The sequence below is a fragment of the Colletes latitarsis genome, chromosome 6 (genome assembly GCF_051014445.1).
Source record: "Colletes latitarsis isolate SP2378_abdomen chromosome 6, iyColLati1, whole genome shotgun sequence".
NCBI classification, from domain to species: domain Eukaryota; kingdom Metazoa; phylum Arthropoda; class Insecta; order Hymenoptera; family Colletidae; genus Colletes; species Colletes latitarsis.
The window spans coordinates 5,337,873-5,353,868 of record NC_135139.1 but is presented as its reverse complement, the minus strand read 5'-3'; the positions used below and the strand labels follow the sequence as shown (position 1 = coordinate 5,353,868).

General features: G+C 35.7%; 1 protein-coding gene across 4 annotated transcripts in view; it reads right to left on the bottom strand.

The window, feature by feature from the left end:
- Nucleotides 1-15,996, bottom strand: part of Sema2a (Semaphorin 2a) — a 1,678,677-nt gene that overhangs the window by 563,362 nt on the left and 1,099,319 nt on the right. The window contains exon 1 of one of the 4 annotated variants that reach the window (XM_076766927.1): nucleotides 1,303-2,667. The exons of the other annotated variants lie outside the window; for them this stretch is intronic. Coding sequence (XP_076623042.1) covers nucleotides 1,303-1,480 — 178 coding nt within the window. The 5' untranslated portion in view covers nucleotides 1,481-2,667. Of the gene's footprint in view, nucleotides 1-1,302; nucleotides 2,668-15,996 lie in introns of those variants that run through there. 4 annotated transcript variants of the gene reach the window in all.

Sequence of the window (15,996 nt, the reverse complement as noted above, 5' to 3'; positions counted from 1 at the left end):
AATGAAAACATATAGACATAACTATTTCTTTTTAAGTACTAACTATATAACAATGATCTATATTTACTTATAAACGTTCTAAAAGTATTTAAAAAATATTTTATATTACACGACTTACTTCTGACGACTAAATTTTCAATCGCATCTATTAATCGATTGATTATTGCAACGAAATTAGTCGATTGCTATCTAACTTTGACTAGCGTTCTTAACAGGGTTCAAATTCTTGAACCTTCTTAGTAAAAGAAAACTTAATGAAAACCTAGTTGATAATGCCTATTTTATCAATTTTTATGTGTACTTTTAACACATCTAACTAATAATTTTTATACTCGTTGGAGAGACAAATTTCGGATAAAATATAAACAACTTTTCATCAGTTATTTCGTCAGTTAGAAGATCAATTATAAAATGAAATTATATTTCGCCCTGAACGAAAGAAAACTAAATTAAACACTTAAGTAGTCGATATAAGCATTATTATTTCATATAATATACGTTTTGATCCGTGGTTTATATCTTTTGCGATCAATTTTTTGCACGATTGCTCTAGATTATAATTTTATGTAATGAAGAAAACCTAAACCAGATATCGAAACATATATTATTCTAAATAATACTTGCACCAACTACCTGTATTTTTAATTCGATTTTTCAACTGACGTGTCTCAAACTTAAAACCTATCTCCATAAATGTTCACTGAAATAAACTGTTAGATAGTGTTTTTATTCATCATTTACTACTGAAAGAAAATTTCATCCATCTCTGCGTCCGTGCACACCATTGATTAGATACCGTCTATTTCAACGTTCTATCTAAGCAACATGTATAATTTTATTTCTAATAAAAGTTTATCTTCATAACTGTTTCCTAAAATAAACAGTTATATTCTATTTCCATTCGTCATCTAATATTCGAAGAAAAATTTACTAATCTCTGCATCCGAGTACATCGTTGATTAAACACTGTTCGTTTTAACGTTCTGTCGAAAATTCTATTTACGAGTAAACTATTACTCAACCTATGTCACACGACCAATTATCCAGAAAACCCTCGTTTATCAGAAACTCAACGTGTCAGACCTAAACAAGAAACCTTTCGAACTTATCGAAAACGTTACTGTCATCGAACATTTTTCACCTTATCGTTAGTCACTCGACCAATAGGGAACATTCCGAGTATATAAACACACGGATCGTCGCGTACTTCGAACGGATATTTGCCCTTGCGTTATCTACGTTACACAAAACTCCATTCCCGTTTCGGGTAAGGAATTACGAAAACAGCGCGAGAAGACTAACCTTTGTGATGCCTGAGATGCGAGCGACCGCAGCAAGGTTGCTCGAAATAAGCGTGTCCAGGGTGCGCGCCAGCGGGCCTGTTGGCTAAGCTGGGACCCAAGATCTGTCCCAAGACAGCTGCTAGGACAGCTGCCTTCATCAGCAGCAGCATGGCATCTGGTAATCTTTGTCGCTGCATCCTCGATCACGACCCTCGACTCACCGTAAACAACACACGCGTAGAACCAGCAAAATATTCCACCGCGAACCGAACACAACTGGTAGAAATTCGATCAACGCTAATCTTCGAGCATAACGCGGGCGCAAATCGAACGCGAATATTTCGAAGTATCGCGATCAAACAACCAAGGATGTTTTGGAAGCGGCGTGAAACGTGGTCTGTGACGGTCAGCCTGGCCTTGGCTTAATAGCGCGCCAGTTTGTGTCCACGGTGTGGTTGTTGCCCTTTGCCGTTGGCAACGCGCTGACGGACGTTCACCGATGGTACAAGGCTCGTTTCTCTCCGTTCGTGGTGTTCACGAACCTCGTCTGTTTCTCTCTTTCGCTTATCCAGGTAACCACACAACCGACAAGGTAGAAACTCGACCGCGTGCTGCGCTTCCTTTCCTCCCTTCTCCTGAATGCTTCGAGTCCACCTCCTTCGACGCTGTGCCTTCGAGGACAAAGGAATTCTTCCTTCTTCTCTCTTTCCTGCTCCACGAGCGTACCTGGTGTCCTTACAGTGCTTCGTTCGCAGATAAAGAGCCTTCGAAGAGGATCGACTATCCAAGAACCGGACACAGGACCGAACGATATCGATAAATACAATCGCTCCTATTCACTTTGTTTTCCTTTCGAACGCACGGTTCACCGTTTATACGCCAGCTTGTATCAAGGGACAAACGGTATTTCCAGTTTTAAGCGTGCTCACTGCATGAGACACGAATAGAAACGGAACACAGATCGCTATTCAAAGTTCTTGGCGTCTTTACAAACGTTTTAACATTCAACAATCCCCATCGACGCGCGGCTTTATGTCACTGACGTACGCGGTGCACTTTCGTTCGCGTCATATTACGTCACTGCTTTACGTAGAAGTACACACCGATCGTTGAACCGATGCGAACGCGTGCAACGGATCGCGACCAAAGATATTATGAGCAATTAAATATAAGGAACGGGTCGCACAACGTCGCATCTGTTGCTTGGCCCACGATCTCGATCCACGCTACGAGAAATTTTCTTTTAATTTCATAACATCGCGATCATCGACAATATTCTTCGCGCGAGTGTCACAACATGATTTCGTTTCACCGGTCAGTTGAAATTGTGCACGCGTCTCGCGATAAAACGAAGCATCACCAACGACACGAGCTGCACAAACCTCCCTCTATGAAGGCCGCGGCACGACTGTACTCTCGTTCGTGAATTGCCGCGTTCAGAGCGGCTCGGTCGCCCTCGGCAATCTTCGGGTTTTCTCGGCCGGCACTGCTCGTGCTTCGCGACTCTATAATCCGCGCCAGTTCCTTCCAATCCGAGTCACTCGTCGACTATCGCTTCGTACGAATGCCCGTGAAACCATCACCCCTGATATTTCTCTTAACCCTCGCCCCCTGGGGGCGCTTTTTATGGCTCGTATGAAAAATTTTCGACTACGCAGGACCAATACGGACACCGACCGAACGGCTGCTCGAAGTTGAACTACGTCGTAGTTCCGCAACAAAGGCTTGAATTATGGACTGCTTTCCCGAATTACCATACAACCCCCTGATCCCTTGTCTATTAGAGATTTTTTCCTCGTATCGAGTGTTAAGTTTCTTCGACTGTTATATCCGTTTTCCTGCTTTTTTTGTTTCACTCGTTCATAGCGATATTATAATTTATTTTCTAGATCAGCATTTCTCAAAAGGGGAATTCTGCATCTCTAGGGATTCACGAGCTTCGAAACGAGAAAAAGCATAGTACACTGTGAAATAAGAAAGATGCTTCTTATAATATTTTATTATTGCTATGGGAGTATCTGATCTTAGAACATTAAACAATTGACATTTATATATGAATCACTTGCACGAGTACTATCGACGATAGTTTTTCTTTAAATTTGCGTACTTACCTACGCTTCAAAAATATTCTTTCATGAAGAAATATTCATTTATTGAAAAAATATATCAATGGATTTCGATTATAAAAAAAAAATCATTTTTAGTATACTTAATATTTCTGCGATACAAAAACTGACATAGTTACGTATTAAGTATAAGTATAAATTTATTAATAACATTGTCAAAACACTGTCAAAAATAATAAATAAGTACATAGAATAGAATTCTTCTGCGCTTGCATTTATGGAAAAAAGAAATTAAACAATCAAAGTTATATCCACACCATATAGGGATGAATTATTTCTTCATTTTTCATAAGTATAGATCTAATTTGTGGGGGGAGGGACGAGTAGATAAAGTAACTTTTAATGGCGGAGGACAGTTTCTTTTTTTAACTGTTTGATTCCAATAACTGTTTTCTTTTATAGACTTCGTACGAATGAAATTTGTATTAAGTATAACTACCACCAACATAACATTTCCCTTATATTAATATCCTCGCAACACCTTAATCGATTTTTTCCAAAATTGAGTGGCATCCATACATAGAAGTCACCATACTAAATTTCATGATTTTTTGACAAACCACTCCACATACGATATAAGAGAAAATTAATGAAACTTTAATTTAAAATGGCTCTTAACAGGGTAATACAGGGTTTCTTTGTACATTTTTATATTTCTTTTAACTAATTTTGCAGAAAGTTTTATGATTGTATCCTACTGTGTACCAGTAATATGGATTACTGTTAGCTGAACTGTGTATGATCGAAAACGGTATACAGGGTTTCCTAGGCATTAATGTTCAAATTTTGTCAGTATATTTTATGGCACTAAGTAAGTAAAACACATTTATAAACGTAGATCATTCAAAGCTTTATTAAAACAATCATAACACAACAAATTAATAATGCGTTATGAATTCGATCTTTGATTATTGTTAATCACGTATTGTCAAGAACGGTAAACATTTTGAAATAGAGTATTATTTAACTCTGAAAGTGACGATGTCAGGTAGTAAATATACTGATCTATTCAAGCGAATACTTGCAGTAACAGCATGTCGGTTACTAATCCACTTGTATTTCTTATTTGTGATATAACTTTTCAATAAAGCTTTAAATTACCTATATTTAGAAACATATTTTTCTTATTTAGTGCCATAGAATATACTGACAAGGTTTGGACATTAAAAACTGGAACGCATTATATAAAACGCGACTAGATTATTCGTCCACAAATTTTCGTTCGTTTCGATTCGGGAAGCGGGTGGTTCCCGACCACCATGGTTGAGACGAATCTGTATTCCGCGTCAAGAGCGTTATGGCATTATCGAAGCCGTTTCGAGGACGCAGCAGTCAGCACTCGAGTTTAACGAAATCAATGTATCGAAACACGTCGTAACGTATTCCCTGGAGGGTCGAAAGCGAAGTTTAGAGCCCCTGAAAACGCAGCGTGGCACGCCATCAGCACGGCATCATCATCGACGGCACCGCGTATAGCCCCGAGGAGAGCGCTCCCGTTCGTCCACGGAACACGAACCTAGGTGGATTGTATGAATAAGTCGATATGCTAATGCAAAAACCCTCCAAGTTAGCTGAGCCAAGGCTGAGCCGATGGGCAAAGAAAGTTGTGCGACGCATATCCGGATCGCTTCACTATCTACAAAGTATCCTCCGACCTGACGCGAAAGAAGAAACAATTTTGTATCATCCTGCCGCTGCTGTACCGCCATTACCACCATGGTGATGCAGCCCACTTCCTTTGTTGTTCGCTAGGAAGGAAGGAGAACTAAAAAGGGGGAACTAGCAAGACGTAAGGGAAGTCGTAAGAATTTTAGAACAAAGGGAGAGCGAGCAAACGAAGTCCTTACAGAAGCGTGGCTTTTCTTAACTCTCTCTCGTCTTCTCTGTACGAACGAGGAGCCAGTCGGTTGCCGCGACCAACAAATCCACCGGCCGCTATCCCATTTCATTGAAATAGTTTAGAATTGCATGAGCTTTTCCCCACCAGAAGCCGCTTCCTTTGTCGTTTCTTGCAGGGCCAGCTCGCTCGCTCGGTAGATTCTAAGCGTCGCCTAGATCTTTGCTTTTCGTGAAAAGACCAGCAAATTGCTGGAAAAAGCGTAAATCACTTCAAATGTTCGTGAGGACCGCGATACGTTTCAAATATAAACGTGAAATATAAACTATCAGCGCACGACACGAACAGACTCGATTCTCGCGTGCAAAATCGTGCCCCTACGAGTGTCTGAGAAACAAGAACTTTCGTGAAAAAGTTTCTTTCGATGAGACCTGTGGCCTTTAATCCTGGAATCATGACTCTATACGCGTGCACATAAACCGTACGACTGTTCATTTTATACGATCGAATATAGCAAAAGACGATCGACTCTCATCCATCGACAATTTTATGTCAACAACAATAATCAATACTAATAAAACGTATTTTTCAAAACAATTTTCGCTTTTGTTGCTAAAAAAAAGTGATTCCATCAATGAAAAATCTGTCACACAAAAATTAAAGAATGTTAATTTTTGCGATTGAAAGAAATGCCTATGATGCCCCCTTCCTCCATTTTCGTCACATGACCCCCTAACTTAAAAAACAGAAGTAAATTTATTTTTGTCACTTTAAATGATATCGATAACTATTTACATTAATAACAGTGCCCGCCACGAAAATGCAAAGAAAACAAAAATTCATTTGAATATGTTATTTATTTTTAGAAATAGCTCCAAAGGTAAATAAGTGAGATGAGCAGATTTTAATCTGACTTGCAATCACCAGCTAAAACTTAGGAACGGAATACCTTTTAAGTGCTATTTATCAAATTTTGAATACATTTTTTGTGTGATTTTGACCAAGCCAATATTGATATTTCTTCATGAATTTGCAAAATATTCCGGAACAATTTTAAAATATCTTTTTCATGGTTTTTTCGAAACTTCTTTATGATTTTTGAATATTGCAATCTAATAACCACACTATTGAAATATCGAATGTCTTATGTTTTCGTATAATAATTTAAACAAGTGTTGACGATAATACAGAACACTTTAGGGGCATAAATGGAAAGGAATGACAAATTCATTTGGCACTTAACGTGGTAAGCCCTTTGCGGCATACATTTTGGAACAAGAACCTGAAGCGGCCAGCAGACAGTCAATAATACTGTCAATACCGACAAATATTGACAATATGATTGACCGTACGCTCGATATTGAAGGCAGAATCGATGTGAAGATTGAAAATTGACGAAGTTCTAGATACTTTTGAAGTCATCATGCTTATGTTATACACGTTTACAAACCCAACATTCTTTGTCGTTTTCTAAAAAACGTCAGTAAGCAGAATTATTATTAATTTGATTTATTTTTTAAAGATGTTGTTTCCTTATGTAATTATAAAGAACAACTAATAAAATTCTGACGCATTGAAATGTATTGATCCGACAACCGAATCGCGCCTTCGAATTTTTCCACTAAATAACAAATTGTGAATTTTATTGGTTGAATCTGTTAACCATAAATTGAACGAAGTGCACGAAACATTGTTCGAATTGAACAAGAATTTTGATAATAAATGTTCATAATTTCAACGCGTTGAGCAACTGTGTATTTCTCCACGATGACTTATAAAGTACTATTGAATACAAATATCACGTGACTCGAACAAACGAACAACAAATATGGCAACTATAAAAATTAAAAATTCTATCGCTCTTATTGGAAAGCTTTTGTATAAAATTTGACGATATTGATTTTGATGGATCTGAAGATGAACTTTAGCAAGGAAATGCTCGAGAAAATCACGTAAAGAACTTGTGTTTCGAACAATGGGATCTATTTTTAGCGTCCTATGAAAAAAAAAATTCTTTTCACGTTAATAAAAAAAATACAAGAGTTAAAAATTCTTTCTTCGGAACAAATTTGCCACAGCCTGCACGAGGGATTCGCGAAATTGCCAAAATAATTATTTCATTTTGGAATGTGTCCTTCGTCGTGTATTCCAAGCATCGATGTACAGAAAAGTTCATTCCAGAGAACTTGCATTCAAAATTGCAATGCAATTGCAGCGAAGACATGACGAGTGCATAACTACCAACAGTCATTTTGGCAAGGCGATGTAATCGAATGCCTGAAAGCAGCGTTCAAGCACAGGAGCAATGCAGCGCCACTCGCTCAGAGCACGTACAATACAGCCTGTCATGTTTATGTGAATGACATATCCGAGAGAAACGCATTCTAACTTGGGAACTTCTTAGGACGGTTCGGTTTGAATAAGAAAGAAGGTATTATTATGTTGGCTGGCTGTCTGGTGGCATTCATTGCCGGACAGTGTTTCGTGACGTGGTTGATGGGCCGGGCTTCGTAAATTTCAACATGCTTGGTTAAATTTCACAAAGTTCCCATAGAGGCTCTGACTTATGGAATGCCGGAGGCTTGAATAGATCTCCGTAGAAAGCAGAAACTAGCGATTGGTAGGGACCGATAAGTTTCAGCAGAGTGAAGTCTCTACAAAACGTTTCACATTTAATTTACAGAAGCCCGGCACGTAGTTAATACAATTTAATTTCCCATAAAAAAATCTTCTTAAAAATATTTATACATGTTGGAAGGTGGAATAATTAATAATTAATTAGTAGTTAAAGACCAATATTGCTGCATGTTAGAGTGGTCCTTAGCTATAGAGATCAAAATCTTGTGTAAATTCTTTCATATTGCACCCCGATAAATTGTAACATTGCCTGAGACTGATTCATATTAAGTTTTAGATTAATTGTACAAAAAAAACCCATGGTTCATTAAAAAATTCAAATTGTATTAATTTCATGTCAATATCGAACATAATTCCGTTACTATAGAAGTATTAATGACTATTTTGTTAATAAATGTGCAATTTCTTTTTATAATGATAACATTTGTATATGACTTCGTAAATAAAAATGGATGTTTAGACTTTACAAAAATAAATCTGGAATAAGTGAGACAAAAAACGATTCAGTGTTGAAAAAAAATTCTTGAGCGATATTGAGGAAATTTATGAAATATTACATAGTCATTTAGCTGACTGGTATGTCCAACCACTTGTTTTTCATTTATTCTACATTTTAATTTTCTAAAAGTCTGTCCCGCATAGCATTAGTTACAGTCAGGAATGTCTACTTTGTTTTTGGTAAGACTTGCAATTTTGCCTGCTTTGTTTTTGTAAGTTAAAATATTTAGTTAAATGATAATGTTTCTTGTATCTTATAAAGTTGAAAGGAATTGTATATATTCTGTTATTGTTATGTGTTCCCGCAGGATGTATTATCTGTGATTGACATATATTGAATGATAACAAAACATGATTTTGTTTTCTGTGTAATCTATGTTCTAAAAAATACATTGCTCTGTCTTCTGTCTTGAGAAACGAAAATCGAATTACAGTGTTTCATTTATGCTAATATCGATACAGACAAAACCAGTATTCTTAACACAATAAAAACTACTAATATCCAATTGTAGACATCCGAATGAATTGTGTCGCTGAACCCCTGAGGATTCACAAGTGTGTGTTTATTGATTTGATTTTCGGCAAATTCTAACGAACGGAATCATGGATGTTATTTGCGTTTCGGTTCGCCTTGAGGGAAGATTAAAGGTACAAATTTCAGGGGAGCATGACCGAAAAGTTAACCGCGTATTCGTACAATCGCGGTTAAATAAAACATCTCGTTCCGTTCGAGCACGTATTTTCTGTGAAAATATTTTTACGTTATTTCCATATCCTCTTTCCCGTTTCCAATTCTTTGAAAACCGCGAGACCATAAAATCCAACGGTATTAAACGATTTCTTTGCGCGCACCGACGAGATCAATCGGGGATGATCAGTCATGCGTCCTCGATGTTACTTCAGGCACAACCTGATCCTTCGTTAGTTCCGCTTCAATAGGGGCAAATGTCTGGTCCATCGTAAAAAGCGCGCACGATGAGAAGGCTTTCGCGAGATATTAAATATTCAAGGACGTCAAATCGAGTCCACATTATCCTCTTATTCCGCGACGGTACTCGGCATACCTTAGAAGATCCCACGCTTCGCCGCCCCCGAGGCGTGAATCGACGAATCCCTTTTTACCACGTGCGAATCAAAAACATTTGTCACCGGGAAGATCAACAAAATCCACCGGGCGAACAGCGACAGAGAGAAAGAGACTGTTCCTTCTCGTTTCTCTGTTTCTTTCTCTTTCGGATTATTTTAAAATCCATTTTCGTGTTCTTCCTCCAAACGGTAGAGCGCCCCTCCGTGGCGCTTTAATTTCACTCCGCCCCGTCTCTTGTGTAATATTTTTCAACGAAAATGAAAATGATTTACTGGCGACGGAACAGATCTGTCGACGTAGTTGAACAAACAGGCCATCGACCATCAAGGAAGAAGAATAAGAGGCGGCCACTTGAAAATTCATACAATTACGCCGACCCAATTTCTTCGCCCTTTTTAATCACGCGGACGTTGTTGCGCGTCGCAGGGATGAAATATTAACCGCATTTTCGCGCCACTCTTTCGACATTCATTGTTAAAGAACGCGGACTACCAGGATCATTAGATCGTCATTAGAGGTTCTAATTGCGACAAAGTAACCGTCCCAATTGCTCCTTAACATCGATCCACGCCTCAAAACGCCACGTTCATCCAGCTTTCGTGCACGCGAGCTCGCAACTGCCAAGTTGATTGCACCAAGCTCCCGGTTTTTATTATTCCGACCTAATCCCTCTCGTCGAAGGAACACTGGATTCGCGTTTATCCTGGAATAATCGAGACTCGTACTTCACACGATACCCTCCTTTCAGTCTCTTTCTTTTCTCCCTCTTATTCTCCCTCTTGTTCTCCCTCTTCTTTTTTCCGTTATCGAGACCCACTAAATTATACCTAATATCCACGCGATGTAACCCTCACTTATCTCTCCTCAGAAACATATGGTACACGACAGCATCGGGATCTCATCATCTCGTTCGAGCAGTCGAACCTGGCGATTGCTCGCCACGGGCTTCGGATAATGTCTTACTTCGCCACGCGAGCTTAAAACCGGTGTTCTTTTATTCGACGAAATCCATTTATCCCCCCTTCTCTGCACGTAGACGCGGATCAAATTAGAACATCAAAGAGAACGACGCAATTTCCAAAAGGTACACTCGAAAGGATTATCTCGTTTCATTTCGCTCGTACTTACGATACTACACCTACAAACAGAACGATGATATTTCTTCCTAGCAAAACTATTCGATCGACGATGTCACAGATTTCGTACATGAATCGGGAAAATATATTACAAGACTCACAAAAATATAAACGAAAAATCTTATCGACGACTGTGTTGACAACTAGAGCAATTTTTGTGGAAAACAATCGGCAACTGTTAAGGTAAGATACTTCGCACATATGATTAGTTCAATTTTATTATTCTCTATGAGGAACAAAATTATTACAAACATAGTAATTCTGGAAAAATTTTTATTAATATTTTTTAACGAGTAGTATTTCATTTGTAAACTGATACAGCCAAAATCAATCTTATTTATTATCTATAGATCCTCGTCCTGTGCAATCTCATTGTATCGATCGATTATAACTGGCAAAATATGTGAGAGTATGTACCTAATAAATAAATAAATTTGTAACTCTTGAGTAAAAATAATGGTTACTCTTTACTGCGACAACGTTATCGATCTCCCTTCTCTCAGCTGTCTTCCTTTTTCAAGTTAATTGTTTTACAGATCGATTACAATATTTTCAAACATATATACTATATATATGCATGTTGTCATAGACATTACCTTACAACAAAAATTTTGTAGCCCTTGCATGTGTACGTTTTCTTTTAAATTGGCATATACATTATAATTTACCACTATTTTCTACAGACTTGTTACGAAAGAATATCCACGATAATAAATGTTATTTAATGCGTTGTATCATGCACTCAATTGTATTTAATTTCTCTAAAACACCTGTTAGTCTGACCTCAAACTTCACTTATGTTATCTATCTCTGTATGTATTTTAAATCTTTTGCTATACTCTTTGAAAAACTCCTGATAGGATCTTAAATGTAATAAAGCACGACGTCTAGTATTTAAAAGAATTCTATTACCATCTATTCAATTTTACGATAAAGTTGTAGCTCAATATTATGTTCTGAGGACTTTGGAAAAACTAAACAATTTTAAATTAGAAAACGCGCAATATTATCTTGGATACGTAATACAGCAAAACATACATGTTTATAATTTTTTTACAATAACGAATGCAGACATTCGCTTCTTTGGAAAATATAATATGTTGCATTTTTTCAACGACTCTTGTTTAATCTCTTCACGTTAAAGCAGTTTATAATGTCACTTTTCAATTATAATTTCATTACTCATGTTAAATTTAATAATCCTGGTAATTAGCTCTGGTACGTTTAAATTTGATAGTTTGCAAATGTTTGATACCTGTAAACCAGCATCCAATTGAAACTAATTTTTAACTTTCATTTAAAAGTAAATTCACATTATAACGTTTGAAAATAGTTTTTGAACGCTTTTTAAGTGGCAACCTATTAGAAAACAAAACAATATACGATGTATACTTTCGTAGTTCTTATTGTAAACACTTTCTGAAAATAAATTCTTTGCCACTTACACTAATTTCAGTATTTTATCAGCTACAAAGATGAATAACAGTCTGGGTTAGGTAGTTGTTAGTTAATGGATGTATTATTGCACTCCAAATAAATTTCTCAATAGAAGTTGATCAGTTTTCACACAAACGCAAGCGTAGTTTGAAAACAGGCTTTGTTCGCATCTTGAATCGTAGCATTTAGATGTTGAACAACGAACAAGTGAACAGCTTTCGCGATTTTGCTTCAAGCATTGTTCAATCATATTTATTTAAATTGAATTAAATTTCTTTAAGAGCGAATTATTTCGTATAAAACAAATTTTGAAATAATATTAATCTACGATAGCAGTCAATTTTTTAATAATATTTGCAGCGTGTGATCGATCAATTTCAGAACACGTCTATTGTTTTAATACTGAACCGAGCAATAATTTTACTGGAAGATGCAGACTAACCTTTAATAAGTTAATAATAACCAAACTGTCGAACGTTGAGCTGGATATATTCAAAGTACAAATAGATGTATAATGTAAGTAGAGAAGCGAACGAAATGACTGAAAAAGATTTCACTTCGTTTATTTCTTTCTCGAGTGAAAATGTATGTTTCGCTATCGTGGTGATAAATTTAAATGAGACGCGAAGTGGATTTCACGGCGTTGAGTATCGTACGAAGAAAAGTGTTTCGAAGCGATTATCAACGTAATGCGACTGCATTTCAGAGAATAATATAAAGGACAATTTTAGAAAATTATTATTCTTGGTACTCTCCGGAGAAGAAAAATTGTTAAATAACGTGCATCTGTACATGCCAAGGTCCTAGAAAACATGAATTATTTAATCCAGACGTGACGAAAGAGTTATAAACAAACGTGTTTAACGTTCAAAATGCCATATCTAGTACAACTTATTGTCTGCTGATTAATGTGTGCCATCCTCGTGTTTTTCATACAACGATTTGTCTTCGAAGTAATTAGAAGTTCAGAAAGTTTATGAAAGGTCTAGCAAAACGAATAAATGGTGCAACTGTTATCATAAGGGTGCAGTCACTATACAGGATGTCTCGTCTAACTCAAACACCTTAAATATCTTGTTTATTTTTAGTCACGAACGATGCATTTCACCATATAAATTATACAAAAAGATGTAACTCGTACGAAATGTGAAAATACAATGTTTATTATGAAAATAAATTCGATCAATTCTCTCTAGACGCAATTTGCAAAACTATTGTATAAAGACAAACATATTTGTATCGATATGTTTACACAATTTGGAATCCCGGTTTACTGCTGCAGTCCAAGCTACCTTTGTCGAGTTATATCAAGTCATCCTATAATTAATGCGTGTATTCTCTGTTTTCAAAGTGACATAAAAGAAGTTACTTGTGATCATCAATCATCGATATATTTCCCTCCATTTGCAGCAATACTTTTCAATGTGGTTATCAATTCTTTGATCCGTCTTATATAAAAACGTTTTATATCGATTTTGACGCAAATAATTCAATTAGACACCTTGTTCGTGCGTCAATGTTTCTTAACTTATTTTTTGAGAAGCTGTTTCGCAAATTCCTCAATAAGTAATCATTTCATGAAGTGTATTATTAGGAATTGGAACGATTGCAATCAACATTAAAAAATACTGCCTTAATTCGTTTAATAAAAAACATTGTTTTTCACGAATGATTACGTTGTTGTTACTTTTCGGAAATGTCTTCATAAAATGTTCACTTATTCAGGAGTTTATAAAACTATTTCTGTTATATGTGTACATCTTTCCGCAAATACGATTTGTTCTAATTTAAATAAAAAGAAATCTATGAAATGATCGAATAAGGTTAATTCGAAATTTTATATCAAATTTTGACGTCTTACTGTCTGTAAAATGGTGCTAAGTATCTTAAAAAAAATTAATTAATATTATTTACTCTTTTTAAGTCTGGTTTCATCCTGTTATCAATATGTATTAATTGTGGTTTTAAAGCAGCAATATGGCTTATAAATAGCCTATTTATAACGATCTTTCAACTTTTCACACCAAGGGGTAGCTACGTACGATAAGATATGAATGTTCATTATTAATTTTAACCAATGGTTCTATCGTATAATCCTTCTCAAAAACCAAATACAATTTAGGTTAATTATAAATTTATAATTATAAACTTGAAACGTTGAATACGGCAACCTCAATGATCTCCTTGACGGATCGTCACAGAACTTTTCTGTGGAGGAAGCATTAACGAGAATTAATGAGGTAGATATTTCGATTTTTACACGTCAGAACGTAGCGTAAAATCAACCATCGACTATCTATTAACTTATTTACCTTATTTTTTATTTTTATTTAACGATTTCATTCACCAAATGAAAACAAATAAAAAAATTGTTTCACAACTTAATCTACATTTAAGCCCTATTTGATAATTTAATTTTAACATAATATGAATGAAAGGATTCTGCCAAATACAATAGGAAAATTAAAGTATAATATTATGGGAAATGGAAAAGAATAGAACAACAAGCTGCGTGTTTAATGGAGGTATAAGTTAACTGAGAGAGAAATATACTAGTAGACACAAAAGAGAAAGTGATATAAAATTTAGGAGTACGACGGGTGAGTGCAGACAAGTTTTATTTCATTAATACAATTTTAGTTAGATTAATTTAGTAATATTTTAAGGATTATGTGTTGTCCCAAATGTCTTTATTGTGTTTATTGGTACAATGGAAATGTATTATGAGATATATATAGAAATGTGTAATTTTTTAATACAAAACAACACAAAATATCAAAGTAAAACAAGCGAAGTGGCATGAGAAAACAGATCTTTAAAATGAATAGGTAAGGAACGAAAATTACACAAAGTATTGACAAATAAAAAAATCTATACCACGTTTAAAAGCAGAAAAGTATTAGAGACCGCAAAATTCAGAGAGAAGCAAATTATAATATTGAGAAGTTTATAAAAATAGGACCTAGAATTTAGAAGTTTCTTGAGAGAAATCTGAGAGAATAGGATGAGTATTACTGAAGCGATAAAAAAGATGGATGTGGATAAGATTTTAAAAATAGGAGGGTGCATGGAGTCAACCATGATTTCATTAGTAGAGGAGTCGAAGCTAGTCAGGAAAAATTAGGAGTGATTCGTCGAGAATTAACTACTTGGTGAAAATATAGAAAGAGATTATGGCAAGGTGGGTGGATATGTAAAATAATTTGAAGAAAGGGAAATGCAAGAGAAAAATCTTTGTACCAAAAAGGAAAAGTTTGTGAAAAAAAGCAGGCTAGATAATAGGATAGTCGAGCGGAGCCTTCTAACTTATGGTTTCTTGAGCCCGTCAACCGTCGCGATGTAAGAACATCGTTGAATATGAGGAGCGCAAGAAAACACAATCCTTTCGTTTCTAAGAAAATGTTTTCCCAAATGTGTCTATTCGAGTACGCAATATTTATTATTAGAATGTCCAGTGTTGCGTCGTAATTGCGTGTTATCTATGTCCTACTAATCAAACTTCCTCGAAAACGTGAGAATGAAATTGAAAAATAAGAAAAAAGACAAAAGAACCGGATATTGAACGCGCTAAAAAGATGCGAAGTAATTAAAAATGCAATACAAAAAGATAAACTGATTTATAAATCGTTTTACAATGCTTCTAATAGTAAAACGACTTCTGTTAACAATTTATGATATTTCACTATAAAATTTTTGCATTTTATATAAATTTGGTATCATTTCTCTCTCTTTGCTTGTGGTTTCTTTCGCTTTTGTCGACATTATTACTTTTTTTTACTTTCCCTGTTGCTAGACGGGTGAACTTTAAGATCATCGTTGTTAAAAATGACAATCAGAGAGTCCCCTACCTACATTTTAAAATGACGATCGGAAATTTCTCAAATGCGGATATACTACATTTAGCATCATGGGTTAATACTTTTGTCCACCCATAAAATGTTCAATAAATACATTT